General features: G+C 41.4%; 1 protein-coding gene across 1 annotated transcript in view; it reads right to left on the minus strand.

The window, feature by feature from the left end:
* Positions 1 to 22,903, minus strand: part of RIPOR2 (RHO family interacting cell polarization regulator 2) — a 90,987-nt gene that overhangs the window by 2,471 nt on the left and 65,613 nt on the right. The window contains exons 9-21 of the mRNA XM_063130458.1: positions 22,515 to 22,558; positions 21,531 to 21,656; positions 19,673 to 19,821; positions 17,766 to 17,895; positions 16,259 to 16,405; positions 14,559 to 15,245; positions 12,888 to 13,069; positions 10,740 to 10,908; positions 9,166 to 9,301; positions 4,842 to 5,003; positions 3,777 to 3,935; positions 1,541 to 1,749; positions 731 to 814 (exon numbers count right to left, since the gene is read on the minus strand). Coding sequence (XP_062986528.1) covers positions 731 to 814; positions 1,541 to 1,749; positions 3,777 to 3,935; positions 4,842 to 5,003; positions 9,166 to 9,301; positions 10,740 to 10,908; positions 12,888 to 13,069; positions 14,559 to 15,245; positions 16,259 to 16,405; positions 17,766 to 17,895; positions 19,673 to 19,821; positions 21,531 to 21,656; positions 22,515 to 22,558 — 2,384 coding nt within the window. The remainder of the gene's footprint in view (positions 1 to 730; positions 815 to 1,540; positions 1,750 to 3,776; positions 3,936 to 4,841; positions 5,004 to 9,165; positions 9,302 to 10,739; positions 10,909 to 12,887; positions 13,070 to 14,558; positions 15,246 to 16,258; positions 16,406 to 17,765; positions 17,896 to 19,672; positions 19,822 to 21,530; positions 21,657 to 22,514; positions 22,559 to 22,903) is intronic.

Genomic DNA, 22,903 nt, shown 5'->3' on the forward strand with positions numbered 1-22,903 from the left:
GATGCCAGTAAGAAACTTTGCTATTAAAAATATAAATAACTAAAAAGTAGGTGGGGTAGGGCACCACATCAGACACCAAGAAAGGAGGCCAAGGGGGTGCACTGGGGCCCACAGGGTGGCGGGGTAGGTTGCCGACCCCTGGACTAGGGCAGCTGCTGTCTTCCATTAAATTTTAATTGCAAGTTCAGCCAAATTTACAGCACTTGAGAACTGAAATGGTGCTAGACTATATGGCCCAATGCACCAGCAACAAAGCCTATAAGGCTATATGCCCCTTTTCTAAGGAGCGCAAAGCCACAACACAGCAGTGATCAAAGCAGATCCTAGTCTGATTCTGGATGCAAAAGCAGCTTTTGATACTACTGCGCTGGGAGGTGCCCCCTTTTCCTTCCAATGTTTTCCATATATATATATACATAAAGAAGGCCATACTTTTTTTTTTGCCCTTTGCAAATATTAATGTTTCAATTACAAGTAAGTCCTATTGGCATCCCCTTCTGTGATCAGAGTTCTCATGTGCAGTTCATCCTTCCGGTCTTGGAGAAATTTCAAGGTCCTAAGTTACATTAAAAAAAAAATATCTTCCCACATTTGTAAAGTAATATCTGGATGGCAAATACAAAATAACAATGCTCTTATTGTGGCTGTTTGCTCAAGAGGGGCTATTGAAACCCTTGTCGTTCCTTGACCTTTTGTTGTGCCTGGGAAAGCAAAGAAGGCAGAGGTTTACCTGGAGGCATTTCAGTGCTAAGCAAGCCGCCTTCTGTAGGTGGAGGTTGGGCTGTGCGAGGGTTTCGCAGTAATAAATTAAAGCCTGGGAGAAAAAGAAAGAGGCTTTGAAGAGGAGGAAGAGGCGGCTGCAACTATATTTCACACACACACAAAAGTCCCAGGACCTAATTAGTGACTAAGCCATGCTAGCCAAGCGTGAGGCTAGCAGAAACCCTAACAAGGTGTTGGTGGTGGCAGTTTACAAAGAAGGCACAAGATGTGTGTGTAAAACTCCATAACCTGCCATGGAGGACAAGGTACTGGGTTACCGCTAGAGGCTTGAATTGGAATAAAGGAGTTTTATCACACAACATATTTTTGTCATCTTACCAAGTGCCAGGATGTTTCTTACCAGCAAAGGATGCACTGCAAATGCCCACTGTAGTTTCTGCACTGAATTTCCTTCTGACCTCACTGTTTACAGGTCCCCCCACCCTGCCCCCTATAGGTACTGTATAGAAGACCTTAAAACTCTCCATATTATTCCATGCATCTGATGAAATGGACTATACACCACAAAAACGTGTTAGAAGAAATTTGTTACTCTTTAAGGTGCCACAAGACTCTTTGTTTTTTTTAAAATGTATGAGTCTTATTCACCTAACATGATTTAAATTCACTTTATTTTTCTTTAATATTGTTTTCAAGAATCTTGTCTGTAGGTCTCAGAACTGCTGCTTAGCCCCCGAAGTTCCTTCTGACTAGAAAGCTTTGATGGCCTCAGAGAAAAGTCGTAGCTGAAAGCTAGCAATTCCTACGAGTTTCCTACCTTTTCCCTGAAGTGCTTGTCTTCTGCTGCTGCAGCTGACAATATTGATACCACAGCCTCGTAGGTCTCCCTTTTGTTTTCAGTCAGAAGGAGCAGCGCCAATGATTTCAGCACTTCTTGCTGAGGTGGGAGGCTGATGGAGGTTAAGGCGATCTTGTTCTGCAAGAACTTTTCATCTCTTAAGGACTGTAGAGTCTGCACCATTAAAGCTAAAATGCAAATACATTTTAACAATGTTTGAATTAAAGTATGTTAACTTAAATTATTTTAAAATATTAGGCTGCAATGCCCGCTCCTCTGGGAGTAAGACCCATTGAACTCAATAGGGCTTACTTTTGAGTAGACATGTATATAATTGCACAGACTACAGGGTTGCATAATAATAAAATAAATCTGATGACATTGCTGCAGGCAAAAGGGGGGAAGGGCCAATGGAGAAAGGGACTGAGCTAATAATACCTGCATATTTTAGTTTAAAGCTCTACTGCCAGTAACTATGCTTTAAGAGAGGCATTTCAACCTTTTAGGATGAGGATAAAATGTGGGAAACACCCAATGATTGGTGGTTTGGAGAAAGGGGTGTGGGCGTCTGGAGAACCCAGGAGAGCTGGGTTTGGCCCTCAGGCCTGAGGTTCTGTGCCCCTGCTTTGGCGTTTGTCGGTTATTCCAATTCATTTGCCCTCAGGACACTGGAAAGTTTCAGTAGGAAGTCTTGCTTCTTGCTGAGCACCTGGATAGAATGCTACCTGTAGTCTTTTCTTTTAATCTTCATAAGTACAAAGGCTGTAAGTTTACAGAGCAAGTCTAACCTGGTCCAAGCCCAGAGCTACCACTGAATCCAGAACCTTGCAGGAACACGCAACCAGCCAGGGCAGGAGGTGTGTGGTGTGTGTGTGTGTGTGTGTGTCACCTTTTTCCCTTGTGGATATTGGTCCTTCCCCTACCTTCTCACTGATTCCAACATGTGGGAAATTACATCCTGTCCCCAGAATGCACTGTTTCAGGGCCTTCCATTGGCAGGAATACTGCAAGCGGTAGCTTTATGCCCACGGAACTTACATGAGTGTAGCTGGGGCTTTGGGATAGATGCCTGCATTGGCAGGACCCCTCTCCTCAGGTGGAGAAGGGCTGCCACAGCATGCTGAGCCCCTCCAGCCATTGGATCTGGGCTTTAGAATTGCAATTGTTATTTATTTTTTAAAAGAAAATTCAACATGCAAAGAATATGTGAGAGGCCTGGTTCCATGCCCCCTTGCCACCACACCATGACTACAGCCTGGCGCTTTTTGAGCAACCTCGTAATCCAACTGGATTCATGGTCATCTTACCTTCTTCAACCATGTGGCTTATTTTAGTTTTTTAATTTAATTTTATGTATTTATATACTGGCTTTCTGGGCAGAGGGCCACCAATTTGGATGGCTTTAGAAGGGGGTTGGATAAATTCCTAGAGACGTTTATCAATGGCTACTAGCCCTGATGCTTATGTGCTACCTCCTGTGTGCAGCAGTTGCTGGGGAACATGGGTGGGAGGGTGCTGTTGCACCATGTCCTGCTTGTTCATCCCTGGCCGATGGCTGGTTGGCCACTGTGCGAACAGAGTGCTGGACTAGATGGACCCTCAGTCTGATCCAGATGGCACTTCTCATGTTCTTATGGCTTATAAAATTAAAAACAATTGCAAATACCAATAATATAAAAACTAAGGGCATCATCCTACATGTCATCAGCACTAATGTAAATTACCTTGCACTAGCACAATGGCAATAGCGTGGCACTAAGGAATTCCCCAGAAATCCCATTGTATGAGCTAATGCTATTGGTGTTGTGCTAGTGGCCCCTTACACGAGTATATTGTAATTTACATTAGCAATCGTGTCATACTGGATGTTGCCCTAAATGCTTTTCTAACATCTTTGACACAGGATACCTTGTTTGCTTATTCTCTCTGCTTGTGCCACATTATACAGTTGGATAATAGAAGTGTGTGTGTGTGTCTGATGTGAGTGATAATCTATGGCTTGTATGTGAATTGAAGAGTTACAGATCCTGCTATGAGGTGGTTTTCATAATTTATAGGTGTCATTTTCCCTAACCATCACCTTAGCTCATAGCAAGTATGTTCATGTTTACATGACTCTAAAACTAAGAATCTTCCTGGATTCATTTGAGTAGTGAAAAGAATTCTTTCAAGCCCTGCTCTCAAAAGCTATGGGCAACCAAGTTATCTTCCTTACCTTCTCTTGCAAGTTGAAGCAAATAATTTGCCAGATCACTAACGTTTTTACTGGCAAAATAGTTGTAGTACTGAAAAACTGTGATGACTTCCAAGGACAGACTGGAAGAGAGGACAGGATCTGCTCGGTCCAGGATGTGAGACACCAAGGTTTTGAATACTGAGTACAAGAAGTTAAAATAACCAATTAGCCATTGCAAAGAGCAAAATGAAATTACTGGAGGCACTGTGTTTAATTGCACCTGATCATTTAACATGTTTGCTCCCCATTGCGTTAGCTTTTAGAAAGGGTAAAGTGCTCTAAAACATAATTAAACACAAGATCAAATGCTTTGTTCAGTTATACCCATGTGACATCAAAGTTGCACGAGCAGCTACAGTTATGACCTGAAATCAATGAAACTTTAAACTTGTCAGATTTGGTTGGATTGTGCCCTTTGTCTGTTATGGGTATGACCCCCAAAGAGCTCCATTAGAAATATTGCTTTTGAAAATTACTTTCGTTTTCTAAGACGTTTTCCATGTAGGATTTGGAGCGGAGTCCACTGTAGGAGTGTTCAAAGAGTGCCTCTATGTGTGCATTCAAATGCATGCACAGCTCTTTCAATATTGACTTTAGGATTTGGGGGTGGAGTGCAAATTTTAGGCTGCAATCCTATACAAAATTACTGGAAGTAAATTCCACTGAACTCAGTAGGACTAACTTCTGTGTTGGATTGTGCTCTAAGTCAGTTGTTAAGATTAATTGGTTAAACTATGGGAAGGCCCGGGGGGTGGGGAAGTCCACTTCCACCAGCGCAGTTCATCCGGTGTAAATCCGGATCCAACCCAAGGTGAGGAACTGTGGGATATATTCTGACTAGCGGGATCTACACAAATTTAGGCTTCAAATGCCTCTTATTTTGGATATGTTGTTTTGGTTTAGGGAAAATAGAAAAAAATATTTCAGCATGAAAATAATAGCTAACAGCTTTGAATTAGTTGATGTAACTGATGGGGGCCATCCAAACAGATCACACAGGGAACCTCTCTGTTGCTACTAGGGAAACACATTGCAGTACTGCACCTGTTTCTGCAAGTCCTGGACACTCGTCATTCACAGCTGCAGCAAAACTGACATCCAGTTGTTTGACCATCTTGTCTGCTGAAGTATGATACACCCCAGAAGAACTGGTACATTTATTCCAGAAGGAAAGTAGGGAGATTTTTTTCTGAAAATCTGGAATTGCTGAGGGGGGGGGGGAAACGTGAAAGAAATTGACATTATTTTATCTATTGGGAAGAAAGATTAGGGCTAGAGAAATTGAATCACAACTGAGTGACATTTGCAAAACCTAAGAAGCTCCTTAAAGTTGGCAGAAAACGCCAGCTTCGTGTGAGACGGGTAAAGGGTTGCATTTACTTGACAGATTAAAGCATACAAATGGCAAAAGCAGATTTGTTCTGGATAAAAAGGATAACAAAACATTCAGTTACCACTTATATGTTTAGCATGACCCTGATAAATGTAAACAGAGCAATCCTGAGTGGTGAGATGGGGGTGGAGGGCAGGGCGAGGGATCCCATGGTGCAGAAACCACCACTTCTAACCCTTTGCTGGTTTTGCCACAGCCAGGGAAGAAGGTAGCCAGTGGGGGGGGGGGTATTTTCCTGATTTTACTGTCCCTATTTGGCCTTTCAATTTCTTCCCTCTCTTTGACACTAAACAGGAGGGGAAATGGATACAATGCTTTTTAAAACACACACACCACCACTACCACTTCAGAAAGACCACCAGCATTACACCTACACCAGCAAACTTTTTGTCAGTGTAGTGGAGCTCTAGATGCTCTGGGGATATAAATGCCACCCTACCAGCGGAGCAGCATTTCCACAAACTTCTGCAGCCTGGCTGAAGGGCTGTAGGGTCAGGGCTGGTGCGAAGGGTAGGCATAACCATGTACATTGATGGTGCTATATAAATAAATAAATAAATAAATAAATAATAATAATAATAATAATAACCAGGCGCCGGCTGAAGGCCCACACCCCGACAGGGGCCCAGTGGTAGGTGCTCCCTGGACTTGTTCCTCTGTCCCCCATTGCAACCTGCTTGCTTTCCTGCCTCTCATGCTAACCCAGACAATAGTGGTGGTGAGGAGGAGGAGGAGGAGCAGCAGATGCCATGGCCTACTTGCCCACTGGCAAGCAAGCGGCAATGATGATGAGAAAGAGGATGAGGAACAACAGCAGCTGGTGACAGGTGAGAAGGTAGATTCAATGTGGGAGGGGGGCATTGTGGGTGCCTTGCCCATGGGCCCGCAAAAACAAAGCTGGCACTGTGTAGGGCTGCAGCCGAATTTTGGCCAGATTGTTCCCCATATATGCTTGCAACCATCATTTTCGAGATCCTAGGGCCAGAACTATTCTTCAGCCAGCCAGTGCAGAACATTCACCATAGTAAGGAATTTGGCTTCCTGAAAATTTCACATTATACTGTCTTCCAGAAGTAATCTCCCAGACTACATGGTGGCAGAGAAACTCACTGATAATTCATTATAAAATGTACAGGAAGTGTTTGTTAAATGCTTTCTTTCACTTGTGATGCAAATAACTCATTTCGGTCTTTAAAATTTGTTTAATGTGGACTGTTGAATTATTTGACGGTTATTTGCTGTTCGGATTCAAACGTCATGACAACCCACGGCTGGGCAGGTGATTTTGCAAATGGCACCTGGCATGTGCCAGTTCTTAAACAAGCCATCGTCCGTTGTTCTGTCTACAATGATTATCCAAATCAAGTCATTGTATGATAATAGTTGGTGCGGTTTAGGCAAACTGAAATTGATAATCTGAATTATAATCCCTACAAATAAGATTGTTTAATTTGAATGATATAGCGGACATGAAATTATCCAATTATTATGAATGATGAAGTTTTAAAGAAGTACATTACTGGTGGCATCTTTACCACAGAAATAAATGTGTAAAGCTATAGAGTGTTTTCCCCGTCCACCAAGTAAATACAGCTAAAACATTCTGAGTTGGATCCAACACTGTTATTCTACTGATGGAAGCAGTTCCTTCAGTTGAACTGGAAGAAGAAAACCCTCAGGAGCAGACCTTTGAACGGTGAAGTGGGGAGGAAGGAGTGATAAAGTCCCATCACATTAGCAGGTTTCTCCTAGCACCACATTAAGATTGAGCCCTCTTTATTTTCCTGTGTTGTTGTTGTTGTTGTTGTTGTTGTTGTTGTATTATTATTATTATTATTATTATTATTATTATTATTATTATTATTATTAATTTCCCGCCTTTTGCCAACAATTTAAAACATATACATTAAAAACCTATAGAGATATACAAAACTTACAAACATATTAAATATGTTCCAATATTAAAACATTTAAAATGACGATTTTAACAGTCCTTGGCACAGATGGCGGTCCAGATTATTCGCCAAAGGCCTGCCGGAACAAAGAAGTTTTGCCTGCCTCCAAAAGCACATCAAGGAGGGAGCCAGTCTAGCTTCCCTGGGAAGAGAGTTTCAGAGTACCGGAGCAGCTACCGAGAAGGCCCTCTCCTGCGTTCCCACCAGGCGTGCCTGTGATGTTGGTGGGACTGAGAGAAGGGCTCATGATCTTTTGCCGTGATCTTTGTTGCTGCTCTCGATTGCTATTCTCTTTTAAATTGTAGTTTTGATTTTTCAGTTTCTAATTGGATTTCATTGTTAATTGTTTTTACTAGTAGTAAAATGCCTCGAAAGCTAAGCAGCGGATAAAGGCAGAGTATAAATGCTTTTAAACGTTTAAATCAATAACATTTTAGAAAATGGGTGTTTGTAAATGGCCAAAAAAATGCTGGAACTTGCAAAATGTGGGTTAGTGCAGTATTATTAAAAGGCTACAGGAAATTCATAAGCCAAAATAAACAGGGCCTGGGAAAGCAGCCAAAGTCTCAGAAAGTATCCTTCCCACAACTACAATATTCCTGAGATGGAAAATGACCCACATTGGGTGCCTTCTCAAGGGCTGCCTGCTCCCTCTCCTCTTTAATGGAACACTTTCAGGTTAAAGAGCTGGAATGAGACAAGATAACAGCAGCGCAGCTAGGTAACTATACACCCTAGACTTAATGGTCTCACAGGGGGCAGTTTAGAAAAACGTGTATTACTTCAGTTATGAAGTAACTGATAGGCATACCTAATGTATTAGAGAGAGAGAAGCTGTTTGCCAACCCTGATTTTACAAATGTCCAGTTTCCCATTTAAATCATAGCACTATCATGACTGCAGGAGCCAGTGTGGTTTAGTGGCTAGAATGCCGGACTGGGAGTCTGGAGATCCAGGTTCTAGTCCCCTCTCGTCCATGGAAGCCCACTGGGTGACTTTGGGCCCGTCACAGACTCTCAGCCCAACCTACCTCACAGGGTTGTTGTTGTGAGGATAAAATGGTATGCCACCTGGGGTTCCTTGGAGGAAAAAAAGGTGGGATATAAATGCAATAATAAATAAATAAAATAAACTGAATGGGGGTTTACTTCTGTTGCCCTGATGCTAACTACATTTACCTGGGAAGAAGACCAATTTTGTTGTAGAAAAGGATAGTATGTATATTTTTAAAGTAAAAATAATAAAACAGGCATTTGTAACCATGTAGGTGCCTGGCCAGCCTGACACCTGACAATTTTTCCCCTCAAAAAAACAAAAAAAGTAAGAAAGGGGAGCAGTGTTGGCCCTGGTAGGCCTGTTTCCCACTGTCCCCATCACCTGCTGTTATCTGGGTAGTCATCAGAGCCCAGTTGGACTGCGGGACCCTGGACTTTGCTCCCAAAGACCACCCCTAATTGTGCCACTGTAAAAGAAGAGCCCAAAGCAAACTCCACTGCTAGACAATGACAAACAGGGTGCTATTGAGGAATACAGGAAGCTGCCTTAGACCGAGCCAGACCATTGGTCCAGCTAACTCAGTGCTGTCTACACAAAATGGCAGCCCCTGCCCAGGGTCTCAGACCTGGGATTTTCCCAGCCCTACTTGGAGATGCCAGGGATTGGGCATGGGAGCACAGATGTTATGGTCCTTCCTCGTGCCATCTGATCCTATGCATGTTTACACAGAGGTAAGCCCCGTTACATTCAATAGTAATTCTTCTCAGATAAGTCTGCACAGGATCGCAGTCTTACAGCCTGATTTCGGGCATGTTTATTTGGAAGTACATCACACTGTGATCAATGGGACTTTCACCGAAGTAAACATATTTAGGATTGCAGCTTTACGGCATAGGTCCCACTGAACACGGCAGGACTCACGTCTGAGTAAACATGCATAAGACTGCATTGCACATCATACTTTCAGAATATTGAAACATATACCATTCTTTTCCAAATGGGAACTGCCTTTGCCATTTCTTACCTTCACTTATAGGTCTGACGTTCCCCATATTCTCATTGCTGATATCTGTAAGATTCTCAATCACTAGAATCTGCTGAGATAGCTTGTCTAGGAGGTATCTTGTTAGAAACACAGTTTTGTTGGAGAACACAATTTGCTAGTAAAACAACCAAGAAAAATCAAAATTATATGTGTGTATTATATACAATAGAATACATGCGCGTATTATATACAGTAAATTCTCTGAATAAAAAATTCTGCTGAAATAAACAACGTGGAAGAATAAGTGGCACTTGCAACAAACTCTTACAATATGGAGTACTCCAGTTCAGGATTCCAACCAACCAGCCAGCCAGCCATGCCCAGTTCAAGAATACGCCATTCATTGCCTGGTTCCACCCACCCACAGTCAATCAGCATGTCCTCACTGAGCAGTCTCTGTCCTCACTGGATTATTTTTTGTCATATTTCCCCCCTTCATATTCCCCTCCAAAGATTTTATGTATTTCTGCTAACCTTGGGGTTCCCCCAAGCCTACCAAAAACTTCCTCTTGTGTGTGGATGGCGCTGTTTGGGCTACATAAGGACCAAATCCAGGGAATGAGTTTGTTATTAATATATAGGGCTGTATAATTTAATGCTTGTGTATGTCATAGTTGTGGTCATCTTTTGCAGGGATCCTTTCCCCAACAATTCAGAGAAAGTAGAATACTAGATTTATGACAATATAATCTCTTTGAATTTATTGTGCTGCTATGAGTTCCTCCTATTTCAGCCCTTATCCAGAGAAAATTATAGCTCACCCCTATTCATGTTTACTCAGAAAAACCGATTAAGTTTAACAAGACTTACTTCCAATAATAGGACTTCCTCCCTATTAAGTATGCAGGATTACAACCTAAATGTGCAACCCTATGCATATTTAGACAGAAAAAAGTCCTGTAGTATGCTGGCTGGGGCATGCTGGGAGTTGTAGGACTTTTCTCTGTCCAAACATACATAGGATTGTGCCCTTAGCCACACATGTTAGTCATTAATTTGTTCTTCCTGGCTTTGAATTGAAACTTTTTATGATAATTGCTGCTGATGGATATTCTGAAATTGTATTTTACTGTGACTGGTTTTATTTCATATATCAATAATTTTATTAATATGTTTGTTGAATCACATTATTATTTTATGCTGTAAGCTGGGAAGACTATGGTCTTGAAATTTGGCTAAGAAATAGATAAAATAAAATAAAATATAAAAATACGTCTCAATGGCATTTACGCATGAGTAACTTTCTCTGGATCAGGGCCAAATACAGTCTGCTGCTTCTACAGGCATGTACACTTGTCAGCCTCTCCATGGCAGCAGAGACACTGCTTTGTCCCTTGCTATTCCTACAGTGAACTTAGTACATGAGATCTGCAAATGGGCTAAGGACAAGAAAAATAAACAAAGGAGTGAGGAGGGACAAAGCAATACAAAATAAATTAAGTATGAAAAGAGGCCAGTGGTGTGTACACAGCCTGCAAATCAGGCACAAGCATGTCTCCAATTAACATCTGTTATTAACACACACATACACACACCTATATAAAGAGAGGTACCTGAATAAGCTGTGTGCAATATTGCAAGTGCTTCACTATGGTGATGTCAAGGCTTTCGTTCCCTGTGGTCAATGGAAGAGGGCTTCCAGCTACACTGGTACCAACTCCTGTGTCTTCTGTCAATGCTTCACTGAGGTGCCCTCTGGCTTCTGGGTGTTCTGACCTGTAACTGTTCATGCCGGGAGGTAAGTGAGCGATTTGATTTTCTTTTTTTATGTCGGCTCAACATGACTAACGCCACGCAAAAAAAAAAAGGGATTGTTGAAAGCACCGGCCCGTAACCAAACAGCCCTTGGTAGGCCAGAAACCTTTTAATGAATACATCATATCTCAAATTGGCAGTAGCATAAGGTAGCAAATGCCAAATAAGTGTCCACGTTTAAAGGATATATCGCTTCCACAGTGGACTACTTGTTTCTTTGAAACAATGACCCTTTTGTAAAGAGCTCTTGCAATGAAGTCTTTGAAATCAGCCTTCATTAGAACTTGTTTTCTTTAAAACACACACACACACACACACACACACACGCATCTACCCTGGCCTGTTGACAACATACTTTGCCAAACTGTTTTGTGGATTTAACTGAATTATAGATTTGTGGTTTTCAAAAGTTATACAATTAAAACTTAATCTGTCAGTGCTTTACTGGCTCATGATTAATTGTCAGCCAAGGAAGGAAAAAGCGGGAAGCTATTGGAACAGAGGGCATTTGGTGTTTCAGGCACAGGACTCAAAAACAGGTTTACTGTTTCTTTTATTCACCAAATAACGCAAATCTCACTGTTTAAATAATTATTTTGCTCTTTGATTATTTCAGCATTCCTCAGTGAAATGTGAATGACAGAACACTGAGAAGGAAAGGTTAAGAAGGTCCACAGTTGAACAATGTAATAGGCTTGGGTGGTTCAAATCAGCAACAGGGATATATTATCAGGATTTCGGCATCTTCATCGGAACAAGATCGAGTTATTTAAGCCTCTTCAGCTAAGGTGCTTCCATCAGGCTTGACCCTGCATTGACCAGAATTGATGAACTGCTTTGGAAAGCAGGGATCACACCTATAATGGCGTTTCAGAAATAACAGTATCTATTTGAATACAAACTAGGAAAAGCTGAGGAACAGGCAAGCTTTGTGATGACAAAATGATAGTAATCTCTTTTACACTTGACGGTGCCCTTATGGTATGGCAGTGCCATGATAGGTTACACCAACTAGCCCAGTATTGTTGACATTGACTGGTAGCGGCTCTCAAGAGTTCCAAGTAGGAATTTTTCCTGCCCTATCTGGAGACGCCATGGATCAGACCTGGGATTTTCTGCATGCAAGGTAGGTGCTCTACCACTGAGCTATGTCCCTCCCCTAGAAGGTTGCTTCGAGATATAACCCACCATGGTATCACCCTCAGTATTGGTACCTTTCTGCTTTCCTGTGCTTTAGTGAGGCTCTCAGATGCCCATTGCCTCATCTCTAGCTGTAACACAGGATGAACACACACATTTACTTTCTTAGGGAGATCTTGGGCATGTCTAGACAGGGCAATATACCGGGGATCACCCCTGTGCATCCACATGACACACAGGGGTTCCTGGGAGCAGGGAGGGATAATCCCTCCCTTTCCCCGGGATATGGCCCTACACTTTTATCCCGACTTTTCCCATGGTCTCAGGATGACCCCTTTCTCCTCCGCCCACCCTCCTCCTATGCTTGCAGCAGAGCTACACCAATGTCTTTGTCATTATTGAAGGCAGGAGAGGAAGGTGGGCAGATGGGGCAACAGCCTTATTCTTTTCAGCTGTCTCAGACAGCATTTAAAAAGAGAGGGCTGATGACCTGGTGATCCTGCTAGTCAGTTGCTTACATTCTTATTTTACGGGTGACATTTCAGCAAAATGATAAACAACACGTGGGCAACATTATACTTAGTTCTCTTAATCTTTTCTTTTTCAATGCTCTACATAGGAAATCTCCAATCTAGCTCTGGCTATTGGGCGGTATAGAAATGTAATAAATAAATAAATAAATAAAATTATTTCCCCCCCAATATTTAGTTTCATCTTCCTTGAATGACAGGTGTGTACCAAGATCTTTGACTAAAAGGTGCAGGAGCTTGATGTAAATAAGAAGCACACAATATTGGCATTCCTACCTGTTTTTCTCAACCTCAGTGTCAGAGAATACAGAGTCTGCACCTTGCCCACCACTGCAAAGCTCATCCGAACCACCGTCATCCTCAAAGTCAGAGGTGTTGAGGAAATCAAAGCTCTCCAATGCACTCTCAACGGTTAGGCTCAAGCTAGACGATCTGCTGTGATTTACTGTCGGTCTGCACTGCAGTAGCAAAGGCAAAACGAGTCCGTGAGAACCAAGTACGGTTTTAAGCACAGTGTACTTTCCTTTGGTTAAGGCTTGAACGTTCAACCCAATTAAAGTGGGTGTTTTATATTTTCTTCATATCCATGGAATGAATTAGCTGCACTTGCCAGATTTGCCTGCGCTTATATATTTTCCCCAGATTTTAGGATTTCGCTTTTTACACATTATAAGAGGAATCCGCAAAAGAAGAATGTTGAACATTATTTGGGCAATGGCAATAGGGATGTAGCTGCAGTGAATCTGGACAGACTCTATCTAATGCAGGTTAGGTGGGATGGAACTGAGTTCTGCTAATGAAGACATCCTTCCTGTGGAAAGCCCTAAGTAGCTTTAGGTTTTTAATGCACCCAGAGAAAAATCACAGCAGGCTCATTTTTGCGTGGCGGCTTTTAGACTTGGCTGGCTGTAGGATTCTTACAACATCCTAATATTCAATCCAAATCTTCATGTGTATTCTAGTACACATATATGAAGCATCTATGTGGGTAGATGTCTCCTTCTATTTCAATGGAAGGAGCATCTGTTTATCATTCCTTTCTAAATGTACAGGTGTTCGCCCCATTGAAATGAATGGGGCAGCCATTGCAGACAGGGGAGATCATAGATTTACACTTTCATTTTCCTTCTCTAAAAGCATGCATTTAAAATAATCATTTAACAATACTCTGGGTTTTCCTGGAGCGATCAGAGTCTACAATAAATGCAATTGCCCACAATATGTGACATACTCCTGGCCCTGCAAATTCTTAAACTGTCTGGAAGTAGGATTGTCAGCCAAAGAAAGGGCTTTTAATTGATAGTCTTGTTTTTTATTATAATGAGTTTTAGAATATACCTATACAGAATATACTAATTTGTATCAGGGCTTCCTTTTATAGGATACATTCCACTATTGTCTTCCCACACTCAGAGTAATCTACTGACCTGTGTGGTCACTGATTACAGCTGTAGAAACTTCTGCTATTGCTCAATCTTCAAAATCTTACCGTAGCACAAAAAGTCCTGTGCCTAATCTTATTGAGTTACCAGTTTATGTGAGTCAACCACCTAGTACAGGGGTATTTCTCTACTGACATATATGCTTACTATAAAGTGTTTTCAACAAGCAAGAAAATATTGGGCAGTATCCAAGACTACCGCTAATGCTGCGCTAGTGTAAGCAACTTCTAGCACAATGCCAATAGGGTTAACTATTCCAATGGGTTGGATACTGCGAAATATAATTCTAATCTTTTTGAAGAAAGGCAGAATTATCACATATTTAGATTTGGTTCAACAGGGGCCTCAGTTTTCTAGGTTGCATTTTTATAAATCAGAAGGTTGGTAACAGCTATGACATATTAGATTGGTGTAGTTCATGCCATCAAAGAGATTATGGGACATAAGCTCTTCTGATACTGGGATGATTAGGCAAGCAAATTCCAAATTCAGGAGCCGAATGTACCTTTAAGATTTCATCCAGGTGTATTACTTCTTGGTCCAAATCCTGGAATTCTTTAAACTGTTCTTTATGAGGCTCAAGTGCTAGAATAAGCCCTTGCAATGCTTCTTCTAGGCTTCCATCAACACAGGATTTATAACCTTCAGATTCACCACTTATTGACCCCTCACAATACAGCTTTTCAGGTGTCATCGGGCCTTCTCCTGAAGTCAGTCTTTTAACCAGCTGTTTAGTGATGTTGCCTTCGAAAGTATCCAGTTCCACTGGTTTGAGCTCTGATAACTCATCAGTGTCCTGAAGGAGTGATACCGGGGTACTATTATCTAAGAACAAGCTGTTGCTTCTTGAACATGGAGACTTTTGGCAAACTTCAAAATCTACACTTGAAGTCTTCTCATCATTAATTAGCACAAGCTCTTGTGACTTTAAGTCTTTGGATTCAGTTGTGGAGTCCACAGATGAGCTTGTACTGATATTGTCCACGGTTTGAGTTTTTGATAACTTTTGCCAATTGTGTTCTGGGGGTGTGACAGTAATTTCAGGATTAGAATTATCTATGGCAGAGGAAGAATCTATTGAACTTGATGACATTCTGCAGTCTCCATTGGGAATATCACTGAAGCTGAAAGATAATGACCTTTTCTCATTTCCACTTGTCCCATTTTCAAAGACATCATCGGGAGAATTTGGCTGCAAACATAACAAAAGCTGTTAAAGCTAGAAAGTAGAGGAACTTTCCATACAGAACGAAACAACAATAATTTTAAGCAGCTACAAAAAGAAAATGGAAGAAGATTAAAGTTTGTTGTCTGATGTAAACCCAAGCCTCAGGATTTGTGAAAGAAATTTACTTTTTATTATAGTGATTTTAAAAAGAAAGAGGAAGATATCAAATGGCTATTAAAAACCCGCAAACAGGAATAATCAGAATTGGTCCAGACTGAGTATAAGAAGGTTCTACATCAATCTGGAACTAAAGTTCTGTGAGAGGCACTGCAAATTCACTTAAATTTCATGCAGAAAGCAGAGTAACTAAAAGGCTTGTATTTTGCTGACCAGATTTTATCTACTAGAAACTAATGGTATGGAATAGAGTGCACACCAGTGAAATATCATGTGGCATGACCTGGTTGGTATTACTACATGTTGACAGATATAGGATTAAGGTTCTAGAGGTTATCTTGCTCTCATAGCTCAGCTATTTTGAAAGTTTTTAAAAAGTTTTAAACAAAATAGCACAAAGAAAATTAAGCAGGCTTAAATCCCACTGAAATTAGTGGAATTTAAATGTGAAATTTAACTTCTAGACTGCTCCCAATTAATTTTACTTTATTTCTATTGTGCCTTTCATCCAATTGATTCCCATTTAAACTTCTGTCCTGGATATAGATTGCCTGTATATTGTTTACAAGACACCAGTCCATACAAGTTAGTATTTATACATCTTTTTCAAAAGGTTCACGTGGACTGTCTTGGCCTCTTGTCTAGAAAGAGATTGCAAAACTAAAGCCAATCAGAATTTTGATATTGACATCAAAAACTCAAAATTGAACCTATAGCCATTTCCTCAACACATGGTCTGCAAACTCTACATACCTCACTGAGAAGTATCAGATTCAGGGCATGCATGAACACAGAGGAACTGCTTCAGAAACGAAGTGAGTTCATTTGCTACAAAGAGAGCTCCCACCATCCAGACTCACATAGCGTTCTAGCCCTGCTCTAGGCCTCAACCTGAGAGACGGCAGGTCGCTAAACGAGCGACTGCGACGCAGTTTGTCAAAGAAAGTGTCTTGCAGAGCATCTACAATGGAAAACTGGAGCCTGTCTTGTGAAGGATGCCGCCATTTCTTCAGCACGTTAAGGCAAAAAGGAGGCAATTAGTCAACTAGATCACCCTTTATATGTGACTGTACAATACAGGAATCAAAAGGAACTCTTGAGAACCAGAGCATGCTGAAGGCCTGTCTAGGGAAATGCATCAGTCTCAAGAGTTCCTTTATTGGGAAGAAGAAAATAGAGGATTCCATTCCTAAAAATAGTGGGTTGGATCCAGATTTGCAGTTCCCTGAATGAAAGGGCTCCTTTCACTCATGGCCAGCACTGGGATCCAGGTGTTCCAGTTGGAGAAATTGGGCAGGGAGGCAATTTTGGCCAATTCTCCTTTCCCCCATGGCTGCCTGTGCCACCCCTTATGCTGCTCCAGAAGGTCCCCCAGCCCCTCCAGAGCAACTTTTCAGGAAGCATGGGGACTTGCAGGGGGAAGAAGGAATTGCGAAAACCTTCTCCCTCCCTCCCTTTCTACAGCATAAGCAGAGGTCTACTAAGCGTTATTCTGGCTCTAACCCAATTGATTTAATTATTCATAATTAATTAATTAAATAATAATAAATTAATTACATTTGGATCCTGCCTTTCTGCCCCAAAATGGCACTCAAAGCAGCTAACAGTAAAATATAGGCTAAAAACAAAATCTTAATTAAAACATAACATAAAACTAATTACATTAAAAAACAACAATAAAATAAATGAACAATACTAACCAATTAAAAAAACACAGCCTTTATGAATGAAATATGACTAAAACCATCTTTGCCTGCTGGTGGAAGGACAACAGAGAGAGGGCCAACCTAGCCTCCTTTGGCAGGGAGTTCCAACACCTGGGAGCAGCCACCAAGAAGACCCTCTCTTGTGACCCCACAATGGCAGCAGTATCAAGAAAGGGGCCTCTCCCAAAGATCTGAAAACCTGGGCAGGCTCCTATGGGAAGCTTTAAAGTAGTCTTAAGATCTACATTATCAAACGTATGATCACAATTTAACAGTTTTTAGTGCTACTGCCTCTTCAGCCCACCTTCACTTTAGAACAAATGTCTGACCCTCCAATATTTGAAAACATTACATGCTAAAAATCATTCTCATTTGTATATAAACAAATTAAAGTAAAACGTACAAAGATATTAGTACAACTCAATAAGGGGGATCAATTAACAGCCACTTTCATAGTTAATGGGGGAAAAGAAACAGTTTTTTAATCACAATTATTAGTATGCACATTTTAGTAAGTTTGCTTTACTAAAAAGCTTAGAGGGACCTCAACATTTCACCAGTGTAATTGCAAAATGGTGTGAAAATAAGTATTGACTATGGTGGTTGTTCAACCACGGAAGATTTCCTTTTAGTAAATAATAGAGAGGCACATTTAACTTACAAAGAATGAGTGGTCCTTAAAGGTCGGCGTTTCTGGAGTGCCTTGACTATACATGGACATCCTTCTTTGGAGAGCAGATGCTTTGTTCGTGTTGACTGTCGATGGGGTCATGTCCTCAACTTCAAATGGGCTGCAAAAATGTATGCCTCTCATTAGAACTGAATGACTGTTACAAGGAACACTTGTTTTCTGTTCACTTTTAGGTCATTAGAGCAGGGACCATCCAGTCTCTTCCTAGTGAGGCTCTGTAAACACTCAAGACTTGTACTCTGTGTTTATTAATCTGGAATACATACAATCCAGTAGTAAAGCACGTAAAAACCCCGAAAGACAAAATACATATTACAGTTGTCATGAAAATCGCCAGGTGAAATGACCTTTCCATAGCAACAGCCTGTGTGTAGAGCTTGTTATTTATTTCATTATTTATTTATTTCATGAATATTCCACCTTTTTTCCTCCAAGGAACCCAAAGCGGCGTACATAATCCTCCTCCTCTCCATTTTATCCTGACAACAACAACAACCCTATGAGGTAGGTTGGGCTGAGAGTCTGTGACTGGCCCAAAGTCACCCAGTGGATTTCCATGGCCAAGTGGGGACTAGAACTCGGATCTCCCAACTCCCAGTCCAGCACCTTAGCGACTATACCATACCACACTGGCTCTCTTTACACCACACTAGTGTAAGCCATACCTCTTCTTGATAGTCACTAGGAACATAGTGGAGGGGAATGGAAATTTACAACACAGCGGCTAACTTCTACACCCTGAGGGCTTCCTAATGTTAGGGGTCAGGTGAGAATCAGCACCTCAACTGTGACTGTAATTCGTGTTCTAGCCCTAAAGCAGATTAGAAGCCTTCAGGAAATGAATGCGTTTATTGAAAACATGACTGAAAATCCATCCTTTAACCACTCTTTGACTTCTATCTACAATGACATGCTGATAAAGAGTATCCTGAACACAGAAGTCCTAGACAGATAACCATAGACCACAATACAATGATTGCACTTTTAAAGTCTTCTGATACAATGCAACTCCTGAAAAGGTTATTCCTGTATTTGTGCTGACAGACCATAATTTTTTTTTTAAAAAAGGTTGCTATTAATACAGTGATTACTTTCAAGAGAAATGCAGAAGCTGTCACCACTTGCATATTAAGATATAAGATACCCAAACCTCAAACTTAAGATTTCAGTGGTTGTTTTAAAGATGAAAGATATAATCTTTATAAAGATGACAACAATGATTGTTGTATCTCCTAACTCTCTGACCCCATTTATGCAATTCTGAGGCACTGAAAAAAAAATTAATTGAAAGCTGACAAACCAGTGACAGTCCATCCAAAGTGCCATTGAGGGGCAGTCACTGGGGAGGGAGGCTTGAGATGGCACTGGTAATGGCTTGGCACAAGCCATGGTGCCAGGGTTTAGATGTCATGACAAGCCACCCTGGGAACTAGCTATCCTAAACAACCCTATAAACAGCTCATGAGTTCTGTGCCAGGTTTGGACGTCGCAATAAGCCACACGGAAACTAACATGGCTCACAACCCACCGTGGCTTATCATGACATGTGAACCCAGTCTCAGTTACCAATAAACAGCTGGGCACTGAGTGTCTAAGAGGAACGGCTAACCATATAAGACAGTGTTCCATTAAAAATTTTATATTATTCCATGACCTTTTAGATATATAAAAAAGGTGCAATCTGTATATCTGATATAATATTACGGTCATGTTGGTACATATAGATCTTATTAAACCTTGTTGTTTTCTGTTGTATCACTATTCTTATTTAGAGCAATCCTTTCTTACGTCTCCTTGCCAGAGAAGCCAAAGACCATGGGTAGGTACCCACTTTATTTGAAATGATGTTGACCCTCCACAAAGTCAGCTTTACTTACTGCCACGTGATTTCCAGGTTCAGCTTTATTGTGCCAAGGTCATTGATGTCCACAGCGACAACCTGAGGCTGAGCAGCGAACAAGTCTTTTGTTTCACAGGTAACACTTCCCACCAGAATGTGAGTAGCAAGGCCTTTAACTTCTGTGACCTTCAAAAGGAACAAGTGTTAATAATTAGGGAGAGAATAACTATCTGTTAACTGCTCATTAGTTCAGTAGCATTGCTCAGAGCCAACTATTCTGTATTTCCCTAACGGGAGGGTTGCTACATGACACACTGTTTGAAGAGGGGGGGGGGCGGGGAACCCAATACTTAAATGTTATACTTGTGTATGATTATGTGAGAACCTGCCTTTTAAAGGAACAATTTTTTTGTCTATGAATTTCTGCTCTGTGACAAGACAGCAATCTGGATTAAAATAATGCTCACCCCAAAAACGGCTGTTTTCGCTAACCATTCATGGGAGGAGCTACTTTTTGGCTCTCAGCTTCATTCTGTGAGGGTTCCCCCCCTCCCCTCTTTTCTCCCACATCAGATACAGCGAATATTCTACCATGATCTTCTCCTTCTCCTCCGTGAACTGGAAATCCAAGTGCAATTACCACCTTTGTGGTTTTGGACATCAGATATGGCGCTTCTTTTACATTTACAGCCTGGTCCAAAAATAAGTTAAACAAGATGTATTTGGATTTGGAACTTGGGATATAAAAAGGGTTTAAGACTAGAATCCTGTTCATGGATTACTCCCATGATGGCCTTAGCATGTTGAAGGAGGAGCAGGCCCCACTTTTAGCCCCACCTGATGCCATGCATCCATCAGCATGTGGAGTGCAGTTGTTTGCAAAAAAAATCTCAGTGCGCGGCTCGTATCCTGACCCCATGGAGCTCCTGCAGGTTGAGTCTCCTTCACAAACAAACAATGTGCAGATGGATGCATGATGTCAGAAGTGGAGCTAAAAGCTCCACTTTGCTCCTCCTTCAACATGCCAGGCCTTTTGCGCAAATAATACATGAATAGGATAAAATTTCGTACTGCATCTGAGATAGCTTCATAAAACTGGACATCTTATTCAAATTGTGTTATATTTGAAGGTCTTAATATATGATGAGAGATAATCCAATCTTTCATTACTTGATTCCTCAATGCTTTATGATTCATCAGAATGTGTAAATTGGCTCAGTTGAAAAGCATTGTCTTTGAGATGATGCAAAATGACATGAAACTTTATATGTGCTCTTTAATCTGCAATGGTTTATTCATACATGCAAGTCATATACTAAAGGATGCAAATGCAAAGACCGTGCAGATAACTGTATGCCAGCCTTCCCCAACCTGGTACCCTCCAACTCCCATCAGGCCCAGCCAGTATGGCCAATGGTGAGGGATGATGGGAGTTGTAGTCCAAAACATCTGGAAGGCACCAGGTTGGGGTAAGCTGGTGTACAGCATAAAGACTCCTCATCTAAGCTGAAGTATTTAAGGCAGCTATTTCTACACGGTCAAATTAATAAGACTTGAACAGATTTTTAGCCCCCAATGACTGCCTCCCTTTATTCCCTAACCATTTGTCATCATATTCCACTTTTTTGTCCACTGAATTATAAATCATTAGACGTGATTCCATTTTGTAGAAAGAATGATCAAAGAAAAACATGGTAGAGATTGGGGCAATGGAGAAGTGCTGCAGACATTGACCACTAGACTCCTTACCCGACTGGCTTTTATTCAATACATAGAATACTGCAGGATGACATATACCAATGATAGGTATCCATATATTCAATTAATTTTGAGAAATCTGGATGGAATTGCTGATCACTTATAGGCCAGCAGTGTAGTTAACGTTTAGTTGATACCTTAATGGAGATCAGCCCAACAATAAGAGGAAGGAAGATCATTTCTTCTCCATCCCAGCTTTGTTTGCCATTGACTTCTATTTTGCCTTTCAATTTCCATCTCTGACGGCCGTACCGCATGAAAATCTGTGGGAAAGAAACATCTTGTGCTCTCACCACCCACATACTTGTCCTGCCTTTCTCCCCCTCTCATTCCCTCCCTCTGAACAAACCATAATGGGGAGGAAATGAATCTCAGCAAGTCTAATGGAGGGTGGCAACTGCTGCTATGCAAGCACACAAGGTACTACAAATGCTGACACACTATTACGATGAGCTTTCCCATTTGACCTCATCTTTAAAATAATGCAAACCACATGTCTCAGAGCCTTTCAGAGAACAAGCTGGATTGATTTATACCACACCTTTCCAGTACGTTAGAAAGAGCAGAAAACACTTTTTTGGTTTGTTTGTTTAGGGATGCTATGGCCATTTGCAGAACTTGAATGTCAAATGTTTCATGCAGCATCACCATACGCTACATGAATACAGACCACAGAGGCCAAGGCAGAAACAGTGAATCTGTTGTAGTTTTCAGCCTACTTGTTGATAAAGTTACATTTCTGTCTTGGGACAGGGGGAAGGGGGCGAGGGAGGGGACGTCAACTTGCCCTGTTCTAATTGATCTGCTCTTGTCAGCCTGTCCTGGCTGGATTTAGGAGCCACAAGAGGAAGAAAACTTATGCCAAGAACAAAATATTGAGAGACATGCTGACACCCTTCCAAAACAAAGCTAAAGAAAGATCTGTTGTTATCTTGCTAGGCATCAATCAGCTCTCTGGGACCAATCTCATAGTCTTTATGTGGGAAAGGCTCAGAGTGCATTCATCCATAAATAGAGAATAGTGGGACCTTTCTTGTAGTACAGGATTTGAGAGCAGGAAAAAATACCCTGTAGAACCCTTTGAACATGATGGGAAATGACATTTTTGCAAAGTTACTCACCTCATACTGGTCTCCAGGGCAAAGTCGAGCAAAGCCAGCCAGACCTAGGAGCCAACAACATTTGAGACCTGTTTCAGAAGAAATGCTCATGCCCTCTCTTTCTTATATCAGCGACTGTATACCAGCACTCCTCAGTGTTGCCAAAGCACTGATGGCATTGAGAGAGCAACTTTGCACTCCCACTTCCTTCTTCCCTCACCAACTGAGAGGATGAAGGCTGCCCATTCCATCAACCCTTCTGCTGCTGCTGTTACTGCTCTGAACACGGCAGTGACCGATGCCCAATTTATTGTTCCTGTTACTAGGGGTATTGGGATGCCTGGGAAGATTGGTTGGATAGTTAGTGGATTCATTTCTTTTGAATTCGGAATGTGTAATGCCATCTCCCT

Source organism: Elgaria multicarinata, chromosome 7 (assembly GCF_023053635.1).
Source record: "Elgaria multicarinata webbii isolate HBS135686 ecotype San Diego chromosome 7, rElgMul1.1.pri, whole genome shotgun sequence".
NCBI lineage: Eukaryota > Metazoa > Chordata > Lepidosauria > Squamata > Anguidae > Elgaria > Elgaria multicarinata.